The sequence below is a fragment of the Lepeophtheirus salmonis genome, chromosome 7, assembly GCF_016086655.4.
Source record: "Lepeophtheirus salmonis chromosome 7, UVic_Lsal_1.4, whole genome shotgun sequence".
NCBI classification, from domain to species: domain Eukaryota; kingdom Metazoa; phylum Arthropoda; class Copepoda; order Siphonostomatoida; family Caligidae; genus Lepeophtheirus; species Lepeophtheirus salmonis.
The window spans coordinates 33170459-33187208 of record NC_052137.2 but is presented as its reverse complement, the minus strand read 5'-3'; the positions used below and the strand labels follow the sequence as shown (position 1 = coordinate 33187208).

General features: G+C 28.8%; 1 protein-coding gene across 1 annotated transcript in view; it reads left to right on the top strand.

Moving 5' to 3' along the window:
* Positions 1-16750, top strand: part of Cbp53E (Calbindin 53E) — a 79938-nt gene that overhangs the window by 41723 nt on the left and 21465 nt on the right. Inside the window, exons 2-5 of the mRNA XM_040716550.2 lie at positions 8711-8879; positions 9132-9217; positions 9273-9362; positions 16429-16515. Of these exons, the coding sequence (XP_040572484.1) occupies positions 8741-8879; positions 9132-9217; positions 9273-9362; positions 16429-16515 (402 nt within the window). The 5' untranslated portion in view covers positions 8711-8740. The remainder of the gene's footprint in view (positions 1-8710; positions 8880-9131; positions 9218-9272; positions 9363-16428; positions 16516-16750) is intronic.

The following is a 16750-nucleotide window of genomic DNA, read 5'->3' as shown; positions in this document are numbered from 1 at the left end:
CGCTGTGTTGTCTTTATTTCTTAAACAATTTTATTAAAATTTTCACACAATCCAACATTAGAACATAAGCTTAATATTTAATCAATCAAATCGTAGCTAGCTTGGAGCACACATTCCACGGAAAACGTCCAACAGCCTTGTTGACTGTGTACTGTGGGGATCTTCATTGGTTACCAGACAAACTAGTCTTAAGGGTTTAATTTGGGTGATTCAGGAGGCCAAGAACTTGGTGGAACGTACATCACATTCTCAGAATAAATAAATCCCCCCCCGTCATATTGCCAGATCCATGGGAAGCCTTCGGTGCACAGAAAATTGAAGTAAACCTTAGAGTTGATCTTCAAGCCCTGGTTAAAGAGGAAGGGTGCCATAACGTGACCCTCACTGTTAACAACCATAACTTGCTGTGTTCACTTAGCATTCATGATCTTAAGGACGCTAATCAACCATCTGTTGTTCTTCGTCCAATACTTCGGGGTTTGAAAGAATTTTTTCACGAGACAAGACCTTTCTGGGGAGGCTTCTGTTTTAACTTTATCAAGGCCTTGGTTCTGGTAACACCTTTCATCACGTTTAACGGGGTAAAAAGCTGTCCTTCGTGACGTGTATAGCTGTGGTACCAAAGATTTTCATTCATGATATAAAGGACAGTTGAACAGGATTAAACTTTTTTGGAAGTTAGCGATGGCATTCATCGATTGTTCGGGATTCTTTGCATTTTTTAAGTTTATTTTCTTCATAAAGCATAACTTCAGGCAATGTTGGATGTTTCTGGGTCACAAAGCTTCCGGGAAATCACCGTCAGTGGATCCTGAATTTTTTGACGAATCCTATCGATAGTACACTCACCGCTTTAGCTAAAAACGCATTGTCTATTTTACCCTTTAAACTGCACAGGATACATAAAAGTCTCTAACGTTTTTGTTCCTGATTTAAAGAAGACGAGGGTATGTTGTCGAAATGAAGCATAACGATAATTTTACATGGTAGAGTGCCATTTGTTATAGACTTACTTCCCATTAGTATGTGGTTGTGTTAAAACCAATTTGTGGGGAGATGGAATGAACCCAAAGGAAATTAAGAACGCTTAAAAGAACTACCCTTTCGATAAATCCTAGTTTAAAATGTTTTGTTAGGTATAACTTTTAGTTTCAAATTTTAAGTGTGCCTATTTTTCTTTACTTGTAAATTCATATTAGGTTGAATAGTTAATTTTTATTTTAAAAGAAATTGTACCCATAATAGACCTCATATAAATGTTGGAAATAACGATCTTCCTATGTACATAAAGCCTAGTTAGGATATAATATGTAATTTATACGAATATATGCATTTTATGAACAGAATATTTAGTTTAGAATATAAAAGAAATTGATCATTTTTTTTTCCTTCGTAGAGACTTGCCAAGGTTTAAATTACCCTACAATATTTACATATATTATCTTTATGATTCAATTTGTATTTTTCTTACCATCTCGTTTGTGAATACCTTGGTATGATATCACATTTCAACATATTCTACTCTAACAATTTAAACAAAGCAGATGAATATATTAACAAACTAGCATTATATACAGTCTATAAACTGTCGGAAACAAGCTCTATTTAGTTATATAATTATTATTTATGTGCAAAGACTTTTGTGTGTGTTTTTAAACAAAACAATACAAGAACTTTGAGCAAATACAAAATAGTTTTATAAGTTGAAAAATTCAAAACATAAACACTTTTTAATTTTCCAAAGTATTTTGGTATTTGATTCTTTTAAAATTTTAACCATATAATTATAATTTTATAAAAAAGTTATAGTGTTAGGAGTATCGGTGTAATAAATAAAAATCATAACTAATATTTCTTGTAAATATAATATTTTCTCTTATATAAGTGAATGTTCGATGTAACTTGCTATTTTTAACATTAAAAATAAAGCCATAACTTTCATAAATCATAGCTTTCTACCTTATTCCATTCATTGCCTATCTACAGTTTTTTCTTAATTATAAGGGTTCTACATTTATATGGTTAAAATTTAAAAAAAATTATAAGCTTTCTATAATACCAAATTTGATTGAAATCTGTTTCCTCGTGAAGATGTCTCATGAAATGAGCTATATATACATATACATGTAAATAATCATAAACAAGTCGCAAGTCTTCCAAATATGGATCGAGTGGGGTAGCAAGTCTCGAATACAATGTTGTGTTTGTTTAAAAATATAACCATCCACATGGAGATATCCTCTCAAGTGTGAATTTACATGTTTTTTCAAAATATATCGAGATCTTGTTTTAAGTTTAATTAATGCCTATGTTATTAATACCAGGTAGCAATTGTAACAGTAAAAACTTATGGTTATTTCAATAGATTGATAAACTATAGTTGTATTTCACATCCCTTTTTTTTAAATACATATAAAAAACTTAAAAATGTTGATATTTTAATAATGTTTATACTCACTATATATGTAATATTTGTATAATCCATACTTTCCTTCAAATCCTAGGCTGATTACTTTCCTAGGATTTTTTAACACTTCAGCTCAAAAGAATGGTATTATTACAATAAATGAAAATCCTAACAAGATATCCTAGATCAATGTTTTTGCATTTATAAACCATCTGAGCACTACTTCAACATAGTATCAAATCTATTTTATTTATTAAGAAGTAAATAAATTAGAAATTACAAGCTTTTTTTAAATTGAGGGTTCCAAATACCCATGAAAGTAACAGAGAGAAAAATAGCTTAGATACCGTTTTCATAATTAAAGAATCAAGGACGTGCAGCGGCTATTTTTGAGATAAAGTTTTGCAAATAGGTCACTATATACCCAAGAATTGTTTGTTGGGAAGGAATATGAATCGCTTCCACATTTTTACACTTAAAGCTATAGGAAAGAAACAAAACTTGTTTAGTATATTTTCACCCATCGTTTGGTTGCGTAATGAAACATTTTTATTAAGAATAAAGTGGGTAAAAGTGTACCTAAATTCTATTAGAATTTTTAAGGACCTACTCTGTATAGATATACCCATTTAATAATTCAATAAAAGTCAAAAGCAACCAACTCTTTTAAAATTCAGAAAGTATGTTAGGCAGTTTATATTTAAATGTAAAAGTCAATAACAATAAAAAAGGATTAAGCATCGTCACCTAATTTGAAATTATTCTAACATATGCTGTTGGTTTGAGATAATTTTAGAAAAAAGTTAACAGAATGAAAAGTTCACATTGATTTAAGTTCATCAAGATTAAAAAAGTGATTTTTTTACAACATACTCAGTATATTAATAGTAATTGAACATTTTTTAAAATTATAATTAGAATAAATTTAATCATTTTATATGTTAAGGATAACTATTAAAAAAAGAAGTAAATTAAATCAAATTAATTAAACTATATAACAGAATAGTTTGTTAGCAATTTCTAAAATAATCCATTCAAATTGTATGTTTAAAAAATTTAGCAAATGTCAAAATTTTTGATTTTCATTATTATTAATGAGATCTGTTGAGGTAAGGAAACGAGATTATAAAAATGCATAGAATTGCAAAATAAAATTAATGGGCTGATTACAAAATATTTTCCTAATTCTATTAACAAGAGAGACAAGTAATTGGCCTTTATATCCGAGGTAAATTAAATATAACGATATTGATACGACCTATTGAATTTCTTCAAAACAATAGATTTTCAATATGTAATGGGGTGAACTGTGTTAATAGATGCATAATACAGTTTTTGGCATACTGCTCAGCTTGTAAATATGATATTGAAACGTAAATATACTATTTAGTAAAATTCTCAAAAAGTCTGAAAAACATATACATACATAAGTATTTAGGAAAAAAACGTAAAGCGTATTTTTACTTTATAAATCAACATATTGCAATGACAATGCACATTTATTATATTATAAATATTCAAGTAATTGCAAAAAAATATTATCCAAAACTAGAAACACTTCAAAAAATTATTTAATTAAATGAAATAGCCAAATTTTGGAATGTGTATCAAAATCAACCGAAAATCTTGACTACAAAACTCTAGTATACCATTGAGTTAAGAATATGTATCATGACTTTTGACTTTGATAACTGCAATAAGTTGTCTTCTATATAGTTTTACCAATTCTACACATGTATTTACTTCTTTTTTTTAAATCAATAATCATATAAACTCAACACTTCTATACAGGCATACTTTTGAACATAATGAACAAATTGCTTAAAAACACAGGACTGAACATAGTTTTTTTTTTAAACTATATAAATGATAACTTGATTAGTTGCAGATAACCTCTGACCCTAAGCACGATTAAGAAATATATACAAGTTGATCATTGAGTCTGTCCACCAACAAAACAGCGGTTTCCTTTTCTCTGAAACTTATCCAAAATATATTTAATTGAATATTTTTCCATTCCTCATCCCGAATTTCAATTAATTTCCTTTCATTAGAAGGATATCTGCAATATACTCTGGACGTCAATTAACCCAAGTGATTCTCAATCAGATTAAGATCTGAATTTTGTGACACGAATTTTATGTTGTTTTATATATGCTTAGGTTGACATGAGTTATGACTGTGTTCTTTTGATCTGATTCTTGTTGTAACGTCTAATTACATTTCATACTGTTGGATGCCTTTAGATAAGTATCCAATGTCGAAATATAATCTGTTATTTTGGTTATGCATTATATATCGACTATTGTACAAATGCCTCTGGATGAAAAACAATCCCAAATCTACTATTTTTACGTTTTGAGCCGTATTCTTTGGATTGGATTGCTCATTTCTTGCCATTGCCATTAAAAAGTTCAATTTTTGCCTCAACAGACCACCAAATTTAGTTCTTAAATGTATCATCATTATCGAAATGTTATCTGGCACTTTCAAAGATTTTGGAGATGTCTTTTTTTTTGTGGAGAATGTAGCGGGCCGACCCTTATTATTGACTCATGTATTGTGCAAATTTGAGAGATTAAGAGTCATTTAAAAAAAATCCTCTAGGTAATGTTGTAGAACACATAATTCCGCACAGAGGAGTGCTGGCATCTCTATCCTCTTAACGTCATGTGTGCTCATGGTGGCGACTAGAACAATGTTTTTCTTAGCAATCGACAGTTGGTTATGTGTTCTACAACATTGTTTATAGGAAAATTGTAAAAAAATTACTCTTGACGTTTCAAAATTCGCATAATAGAAATCAGTAGATAATAACGATTGGCCTAGTTCTTTTTAGGCGACTACCATAGAACCCATAACGATACAATACGTTACTTATACATATATATATTTTTAAATATGTAGCTTCTACAAATTTTAAATAATGCCCTTTTTTGTCATCCCTGCGTTGATTTGACCTTTCTATATCTCCAATTTGATCAAACAAAAATTCTGCAGGCTTGGAAACATTTTCTTCAATTACACATTTCTTGTATTCGGAAACTATTGTTAGTATATTGGTTTTGAACAACAAAAGAGGCTTGACAATCTGTCCCAATGACGGTGTTAAAGTGTTCGCTATCTTGTAAGGTTGACCGAATTCAAAATTATCATGGATCCCGAGTTGTGTTTAGGTGTTGGTAATGACCTTCTAATTTTTTTTATGTGCAATCCAAAACCGTTACCCTCCATCCGGTCAAAGTTCCATTCTACTGGAAATACTTCAAAAAGAAATCAAATTTTAAAAAAATGTTTGTTTTTTTATAATTTTTTCATATCTTTCTTCAGAGTTGAGATGCTGGTTTGCTTGATTTATTGAAAAGAGAAAGTGTTTCGATCTGTGTTTGATGTAAAGGAGTCGTATATATGTAGGACCAAATTCATTTAAGATAGTTATAACAAGTTTTTTAAGATCCATTGATGGATTTTTGAATGTATAATCTTAAAATGGTAGAAGTATCGAAAATCAACCTTGCGTCAAGCATTATTTCAGGATGTTTTTCATATATTTTGTTCTTTGCTGTTTTTAACCGTCTCATCTTGCTCTGTTCAGAAATAAGATGTTATGTTGTCCTCCTCTTTGATTTTTGCACCAATCTAATCCCGGATTGAAAATAATGAAATTTAATATATGGTTATTTTTTTTTTAGAAAAAATTTAATTTTTCAAATTTTTTTCCCAATATTTTTCTGTGAATAACAACGGATTTTTGATATTTTCTGTACAACTTGAAATTAATCTTTTGAATTTTTTTCAAAAAAAAAAATAATAAATTCTTTGTGAACAGTTAAATTTTTTGAAATTTTTTTATAAAACAACTGTAGTCTTTTTAAATTTTTTTCTTAAAAGTATAATATTCGAATTATTTTTTTTCCAGAAAGATTATATTTTTCAAATTTTTCCCAAAAAGTTTAAATGAAAAGCTATGCATCCTTGAATTTTTTATCCTTAACTTCAATTTTTGAATTTTTTTTTCCAAAAAATAAAACAATTATTTGTGAACAGCTTTAAAATTTTTTGTAAAAAGCTGCTGATTTTGATTTTTTTTCTCCTAAAAATGTAATATTTGAAACTTCTTTTCAGAAAAATTTAATTTCTCAAATTTTTTTCCTAAAAATTTTAAGTTTTTGACTTGTTAAGTTTTTAACTTGTTTATGATTAAAAATCGAGAAAACAAAGCCCCCCCCAATATTGTCTTACTCACGCTCCTACTCATGACACCTAAGCTCCTTTTCTCTTTAATTTGTCAGGATTATCATGTATACGATTGGTTTCTTTTATTTTTATATCCTGGCCAAAAGTCTACAATGCATCCCTTCAAATAACACAACTCTCTACCTTATATATTTTAGCAGAAATATGGATTTATCACAAACTTTATTAAACAAAAATTACTTTATTACTTGGCAAATTTATTCCATATAAATATACTACAAAAAAAAAGGAAAAAAAAAAATAAAGATTTATTTAAATTGTTATACTTTAAAAGTACTATATATAAATATATTGTATATATACCTACAGCTATATTTTAAGAAAATATATATTATTTTTTTTTTGACATGTGCTACATATGTTTAGCAACACAATTTTATATTTTATTTTTAACTACTTTCTTTATAAAAACCCTAAATAGATATGACGCAAAAGCTGAAATTTGTCTAATGCTATTTAAGTGGCACGTTTGACGTAAGCAATTATTTTGATTCTTTTATCTCTAAAGAAAGAAAAGGAAGTGTACTCTCATCTGTCTTTCTTTTATATTAATTTTTACCCATCTTAATTTGACATTTTTTTATTCTTTATCAATGTCATTATTTCATACGATTCATTTTTTTTCTTTATACATCATTTTATGAACAGTTCTGTACACACATTGAAATGTCACGATGTCATTTTGATAAAAAAATTATGTTACGGTCCTTTTAAAAAAAGAAAAAATACATACATATATTTTTTTAGTAGAGCCTATGATAATAATAATCTTATATTTATTCAAAATTTGAAGCAGGAAAATGTACTTTCATTTCAACATTTTTATGATATGTATTTTTTTTTATATATACACATATGTAAATATATTTGATGTAGTGTGTCTCATCTTTCTAGGAAATATTTTGTCAACCCTTAATTTATTCTCTATTATGGTTACCTATTAACTTTTCAAATACTTTTCTTTATGCAGTTTTTTTGTGGAATGAGCCTGGTATATATTTTTGAATGTACAGGGTGCGCCAGCATTACTTCCTTTTTTATAATGCATGACAATCATACTCTTGAAGTAGTAACGGAGTAGGCGTGGTTTCATTTTTGAGCCCAGATTTAAAAGTTTTCCCAAAAGTACAATTTCCTCTGCATCGAAGTAGTGAAGAACGTGCGTTTGCCTTCAAAATAAATATTTAATAAAAAAGGTTTGACAGAATATTTTATCATATAAAACTAATTTCTATTCAGTCCTTGAGTTTTTAGTAGTACAATTTATGAAAATGAGTCTATTGCTTCAATTTCTAATGTATAAAAAATATTTTTCAATTCATTTTCCTAGTTTGAAATTTGCAAAATTATTTGAACGCAAATAATGATGTTGAAAAGCTTACATAGATAACATCAAACCCCTTGTCATACTATGACTCTTTATTTGTAAGATTTGTCTAAATTAAGTAATTAAAACAGCATTTATTCTGGAAAAACTATAATTTAAAATATTTTTGCAAAATGGCCAAATATTAATTAGATATTCAAATAATCACATATTACTATAAAATAAAATATGCTTTTAAGTAAATGGGACGTCTTTTTATATGGAATAGTTATCTTTCTAAAACCTATCAATACGGAACGTCACGAATCTGATACGATTTTAAAACTATCTAGAACAAAATTCTAAATGTGTATTACCATTAAATAACAAAAATATATTTATATGAGTTATAAAAATAGATTTATTGTCTTTTTCGGAAAAAGGATGTTATTTGGCTGTAGCAATTATTTACTAAAATCTTCCTTGATAATGCAATTATTATAAAAAAGGAAAATTGCAGTCATAATATGAATATATGGGACATATGACTTACATATATATTAGTACTGTCTTAATGACTTTTCCCTCAGGGATGCAATAATAGTATTAATAATCTGAGAATTTTGATCTTTTTTTGGAAGCGAATCAAAATTATATTTACATTTGAAGGGGAAGAAATAAGTGTATGTTTTTGTACTTAAAAAATAAATGTTAACATTATACTTGTTGTCATTATTTAGAGTAACAAAGAAGAAATAAATTGAAGTAAAATGGCGTCCTCAAGAAAAAGTGAATCCAACAAAAAATGTGTAAACTTCATGAGACAATTCCGTGACTTAAACTCCCGCGAAATTAATAAACTCTCTGCTGCTCAGTTTATGGAAGTCTGGGATCATTATGATAGCGATGGTAAGATATATTTCCTTCTAATTATTCCTATAAATAATTTGAAACAATCATTAGAATAATAATAATGGATTTAAAAAAAGTTTTGCTTTACTCACGTGTCTTCATTTCAAAAGTTTTTTCCAAGGAAGAAAATATTAAATCAATATGTAGAATATGAGAATAAATTGACTTTTTATCAATGATGTAAAATCTAGTACTAAATGTCTGAGTATATAACAAAACCTTGGCTAACTTTGTGAAATTATTCAACAGGTAATGGATTCATTGAAGGTACTGAACTTGATGGATTCCTCAAGGAATTTGTTTCTTCCGTCAACTCTAATGAATGTGGTCCCGAGGTAAAATGACATTATTATCTAACAGACCCCATATTATTCTTCATATATCTTATAGGCTGTATCTGATTCTATGTTGGCAGAGTTAAAAGAATGCTTTTTAGAAGCTTATGACGATAACCAAGATGGAAAAATAGAGATCCGTGAAGTAAGTTTTAATGAGCTGTAATATTAAAATCACGTAATTTCATACATGCAACTACAAATAATTATTTGCAAAGAAAAACCAACCCTCAATTTTAAGGATGATGTTTTGTTTGTTTTTTGCATGAAGGCGTCTCCGTATGGAAATTACTTTCAAGGCATCTCATGAATTCATAATGCATAATATGGATTACGGCACATATTGTAATCCTTCAGAATTCCAAATATTACTAGAAGTTATCATTTGAAAATATATAGGTTTCAGTCAAGCGGTGAAACCAGGCATTTCATGAAATCCCTAAAAGTTTTACTCATTTCGTGGAATGAATGTTTCACTTATACGCATATTTTACTAAATCACTAGTATTTCTATGGATTTCAGGAAGTGACTGAAAAAATAGGGTTTTATTGCAGATATTGTCTGAAATTAGCAAGTAATTTTTTTAAGGTCCGGAAACTACCTTGGTGTTCATAAACCTGCCCATATTATGAATGAATGCAGTGCTTATTTGTGGGATTTTAGAGCCGATTTTAATTGTTTTTTTCTACCAAAATGATCCCAAGATTATTATCAAAGTTTGGCTAAAATTGAATTTACTTATTTGTAAAAATGAGCGGCCCTCCCTACCCCTATTTAAATAGCCCATATTTTTTTGCCATTGCATTTTTTAGATGTTAGTATAATAGTGGTGAGGGAGAGGCGTAATAGTGGCTATTGTGTCATCAACTAGGATCAGATGATTATGATAACCTCGTTAAATAACTTAAGCTGAGATACTGAAATTATTTTTTTGAGCTGTAAATTATATAATTTTGCTTTTTGGAATATTTATTAATATCAGTAGACCAGGGCAAATCAACAGACATATTTTGCTTCCATTAGAAAGAAGATAACAACCCAAATCAAATCATTGCTATTACCGTCCGTTTTTCATGAGCACACGCAGTCAATACTTTGACATTATCTCATCAAGAATTTAAAAAAATATTAATATCAGATGGAGGTTTTTTTTTACCCGATTTGATAAGCCAAGGAGTACTTTAACTCGTTGCTAAACTTAATCTAATAACATACTTTTTTAAATTTAAAAAGAGTGCTTCATTTTTCTCCTTTTTTTTATTTATACTCTATAAACAGTGCACCCAGTGGCGTTATTTCATACATTCTGACATACATCAATTAGTTTTTAATCAACGAATGGCTCTTAAGTTGAATCCATGTTACTTTTTAAAAAAAGTTTTCACGACAATTAGTGATATTTTTGTAAAATAACAGATCCTTCACTCAATCCAGTCAAATTGTATCAACTCATTAAATACTCAAATTGTATCTCATGGTAACATAATGGTATACCTTCATTCCCTTAATGGAACATCCTTGTAGATCGAAGAAAGTGATAGTTGATTACAGCCCAGGAACCCGCGTTTGACATATTTAATAAAGAAAATGTTCTTTAAGTATAGATAGCAGTTAATATTGTTTCTTTTTCTTAATAGTTATAATAATCATCAGGCATTTCATGATGTGACCTGACCATCACTTATGCCATTTCATATAAATAATAAGTTACACAGTTTCATTATAATATATATATATATATGTACATATACTATCAGGAGCTTTTAAATTAATTTAATTTGTATAATAGCCATTAACTAAAAAGTTTGTACACAATTTCTTAATAACTAAATTGTTATTTTATAGTACATAACGTCATATAACTTCTTTATAGCCGGTCAAATTCAATTATTGAGTGGCTTGACTTACACCCCTGTATGTACCTACGCATTTAAAAGAACTGTAAAAGCTTGAGCCTTTTTAATGATGTTTAACATATTTTTAGCATACTTCTAAAGAATGCAATAAATATATAGTTATCAGTAAAGTAGTAATTATATCTTCAAGCAGTATTTTATCTTAAATGGTATGCCATTAAGAAACTGTCTTCTTAACATATATATATTAGGGTTGGATTCAAGTATTATTCGAACTCGAAAAATACTCGACATAAGTAAATTACCTGAATTCAAACTAAATATCTTTTGAAAAACTGGGCATAGCTTAAATTTCAACTACAGAAACTTGACAAATATTTACACGAGTTATCAAGTATTTAGTTACTTATTTCGATACCGGATAATATTCAAATTATATAAATTTACAAATAACTATTAAAAATAAAGGATTTTAATGGCATCAAATTTACAAATAACTATTAAAAATAAGGGATTTTTATGCCACCAAATGTCCAAATATTTTTTTTTCTTTAATTATGGGAAGGGCAACATAACCTACAGGTTATAAAAAACTATACAATTTTAGTTTTCAGGGCTGCCACACTCTTGCAGTTTATATCTGACATTTTTAAATGTTCATGTTTAGGACCATGCGATATTTTTATGTTATAAACGTTATGTTTTATTTAAGAATCAATATTCATAATTGTTCTGTATCGATCAATCAAATGATCTGCAAAAGTGCAGCAACACTGAAAGAAAATTAGTATTTTGTAACTTATTTAAGTTAGGCATTAAATACTTATAACTTCCTGCCACTTCAGCTCCTAGTGAGAGGGAAAATAGTTTCTAAGAAGAGAAACATAATTAATTACAATGTAAAAGATATGCTTTTTACCTTCCATGGTAACCTCGGCTAATATAGTATTAAAGTGCAGATATTGCAATAATTATCAGAACTGATGCATCAACTTTTTGAGATAATTACCTTTTTGTGTAAGTAGGCGGGATCCACTGGTATTAAATGAAATATACATACGAGGGGGGGTCTGAAAAGTTTCCAACCTCATCATTTCTCACAACAGGCTTACATACGGGACAGGTTACAGAAATGGAAGTACCGCTGGTAAAAAGTGTAAAGAGTTACTAGGAGACTTGTTGAGAGTTAAAATTTCCGATAAATCTTTCAAAAAAAAACCTCACATCAACTTTCTCAAGCGACTGTTACATAACAATTGTGCATCCAAACTGGCTAAAACTTTGGTGAGCAACTGTTAAGACATGCTAGATAGATGTAACAAGCTTTTTTTTTGGAAGTGCTGTCATCTCCAAGTTGAGGTCAGAAACTTTTTCGACCACCCTTGTATAAATTGCGATAATAAGGAACCTAACTTTTCGAACCCACTTTTAGAAACTCCGAGTAAAATATAAGTATCATCGCCTTACTCGAACTTGGCTCGACTTCAATCATCAAAATCTCGAACTTGAAAATTTCAGCAAAAATCTAACTCTAATATATATTGTATTATATATCAAGCTATATGCTGCAAAATAAAACAAGACGGAGTAAGAGGGAGCATTAATTTGTGGCAAAGCCAAAGTCTTTATTAGACTTCTATGTCGACCAATATACAATATACACGGAATTATGTGCCTTTAATGTGCAATTATAAAAGAGGGTAATATTAATATTATATAAATTCCTTCTGTATTTGTAGGATTTTATAGTTTTTATTGCACTACTTAAAAACCATTGTTGCAAATGGGGAGGATTAAGACATATACACTCGTAAAAATATAGTCCTGATAGTTGTTTCATCATTTAGGGTGGGCTATGGCTACATACAATAATGGCCTATGACAGTATACATGTATATGTAAGGGCTTGGTAGACTAGACTGCGTTTATGTTTTTTAAATGTCGGAAAGCTTACAAATGTTCCGTTGGATAAAAATGAAGAAATATATAGTTTGATCCTTATTGATCAATGTTTAGTGGCAGGCTTTGATGTTGATACAATTTGACTAAATTAAGTGAAAAATTGGTGCTTTTGCGCAAAAAAAAACTAGCTAATTGTTGTAAAAAAGGAAGTTAAAAGTAACATGGATTTAGTTTTAGAGACATCTGGTGAGTAAAAAGTAATGTATCTATGTAATTAATCAGTATAGTCTTTTTTGATAAAGAAATAACAATGTAGTCATATTAATGAAGTATTGCAGGGGTTTGAGGGGATGAAATCCGCGTTGTACGGGGACTTTTTTAGTAGTAAAACCCGTAATTGGGATAAATTATTTTTCACTGTCCACTTTTTACTATTTTTCCTCGTTTTTTTCTTTTTTTTTATTGTCAGATTAGGACAATAAAATTTTATTTATCATTCACTATTTTAAATACTTTATGCCAGACAAGCTGCTTGTAAAATAATTGTTAAAGTTTAATATTAACCTAGTATTTACTTGATTGTTAATTCGGTCATTTCAATACTATAAAATTTAAATAATCAGAACAAATATTTATTCAGTAACCTTTTTAATAGCAAGTTTGTATAATAAAGTAACTACCAAAAGTTTTAAATCTAAATATCAAATTAAATACCTTCAGAACACTTCCCCCTATGTAATATACTATTATATGAATATATAGACATAGTATGAACTAACTCATGAACAACTTTAAAGATTCTTGTTTACCTTAATTTATTGTAGTTTTTTATAACTTATTTTAATAACATAAAAAACCGTGATATGAGGCAAATATACCACACTATGTGAAGAGTCAGAATAATTTCAAACACTTCGTTTTATGCGACATCTTCATTGTTTGAACCCACATTATGTGGGGACCCCCTATATATAATGATAAATGTGACTTTAAATTAGGTTAAGCAACGTGATTGTGTAGCTAAAGCTCTGCCATGTATCGTTCTATAGACTAACATACTCCGTGTCTCATCATGTCATATTAAATATTTTTCTCAAGCTGTTATTATTATTATTCATTGTGCTCAATAAAAACGTAAAGTAACATTGAAGATTTCTTAGGGAGTTATCTTCCATGTTATCAAAGGAAAGTGTGTCGTTTCGTCAACGCATAATACCTCCAGGAATTTCCGGCTACTACCACTTGCGTAAATATAAAACAAAATGGATCATTTTTTTTATAATTAGATTTTTTGATGAATAAAAATGAATGGATGAATGGTTTATTCATTTAAAATATTTATAAACTATATAATTTCTCTATTTTGGCCTGCATAGACTATTTGTAGGTAAGAATACTATTTTTTCAAAAAATTGTGAATTATGCTAAGCAGCCTATAAAAACGATTAACATATTACAAACTTTGTATATATATTTTTTTATTACTAAAATAAACATTTTGAGACTATGAGGGTTTTCGGAAAAAGTTTTACACCTAATAAACATACTTTTTCTGATTTTTTAATAATGACTCAACACAATCTCCTTGTAACTGTGCACACTTCTCTCAGGAATTTTCCTATCTTTGTAACCCATCCAAATAGTACTCGGCATTTTTATCTGCAAAAAAAATTGTTCGGGAAGGTGATTGCACCTTCATTTGACAAATATCTTTGCAGTCCACTGTTTGGAATATATTTTTGTTTGGGGTGTATAATTGTGTATCCAAGTTTCATCTACAGTAATTAATCAGTGTCAAATCTAGGATGTATTGTACTTAAATTGCGTCACTAGAGAGAAACTTGTTTAAAAACTATGATGTGATGCTATAATATTATAGGAATAAACGAACACCATAGAAAAACCTTAAAATGTACCATATAACATATATCTTCTATTTAAATATATATATATGGTTGTACATATGTATGCAAGGAAAACTATGGTAAATTCCATAAAATGGTAGGATTTTCCTTGGATTAAATTATAATCTTTTTTTATCAAAATATGGAAAATCACCATATATACATATACATACATTGAGGTGTGAACAGAATAATGAAGAAATGAGATACATTTGTCTATGTAGTAAAGAAAAGAAGTTTCCAAATTATGTTCAGGTCGGTTCGGTTCTTTAGACGTAAATATTTGAGTCAATTTGGAATAACCAAACTTTTGGATCTATATCCAAAACCAAAACTAGATTGATACTTGTCTCGAATTTTATGAGTATTTTAATCAAACTTCCGACCTAAATAAAATTGGATCCAGACTAAGATTAAATTTTTATAGATTGCCAATACCCAAGCAATGCTTTGTCCAATTTTATTACCATTAGGACATAATTATTAGTTTTCATTATAATTATGTCCTAATGGTCATAAGCGATGCAACTGTTTATGTATATGTGGGTCCAAGCACATATCAATACAAAAAGAGATGTTACGGTCGATCGAAATAATATATATATTTTTAAACTAAGATTAAGTATAAAGCAATACTAAAAGCTTTGTCAGGTCCGAAAAAGGCCTCCGATCTGTTTTAAGGTCCGTAAAAGTTTAAGTATCTGAAGTCTATTTAGATCCTGGATAACTCAAATTTATCTACATATACCATAGCCGGGGAATTTGTATCCGAATCCATGACCCGTCCTATCTTTATTAAGTAATAGTATAAGCTTTTTAAGATCTGTAAAAGTTTGAGTACCCGGACGGATACGACCTGTTCTAAGACATGACTGGATTGAAAAAATAAGGCCTGACACACACTCATGCAAGGAAAGTTTTCTACATATGACTAGCCAGGGCAGGTAGTGTAGATAAGGGATTCTCAACCTTTTTTTATTGATGTACAGCTTGTAAAATATTTATGTTACAAAAGTACCCCCCTTACCAGCACAAAGTAGTTTTAGCTTCAGTAACAGGGTTTTATTTCGGAGGGGGCTTAATTGTTCGGAAAAAAATTTCAAGAATTAAATTTAAAAATTCATAGCTACTCTCAAAAAATTAAATTTTTTTCCAAAAAATTTAAAAATTCATAGTTATTCCCGGAAAAATTAAATTAAGTTTTGAATATTAAATTTTTGAAAAAAAAATCAAACAAAATTTTTAAGTAAAAAACCAAAATTCCTTATTTTGGTGGAGCTATAGCCCTCCAGCCCGCACCATGCAGACACCCTTGAGTTAAGTAACACTTGTAGAACATTCACAAGTCGTGCTGGACGTAATATAGTCCCTATAGAGACACATACCGTAGATACTTGTTTATGTACATAAATAATATAAACGATTTATTTGTGGTTAAAATAAAATAATTTATTCAGGAAGCAGAAATAATGAAAGAAAATGTTACAAACGTATAATTCATTTCTAAATATTCGTATTCTTTTTTTTCATGTTCTTCTTCATACATAGCTGGCACAGTTACTACCCATGGAAGAAAACTTTCTACTTCTCTTCCGTTTCGATAATCCATTAGACTCAAGTGTGGAGTTTATGAAGGTAACTAAATGTTGTTTTTTTCATTTAAATAATATAGGAATGACTATTATGTTTGTATACTTTGTTTTAATTCTAGATTATGATGTATTAAATTCATGAAGTATATTTCTAATATATTATCAAACCTTTTCCCATAAATTATGAAGAGATATTCTTTTATTCATTGTGTTCGTAATACATAAATTAAAGCATACATATATCTTATTCTTTGAATAGGGCATTCTCATATTATTAA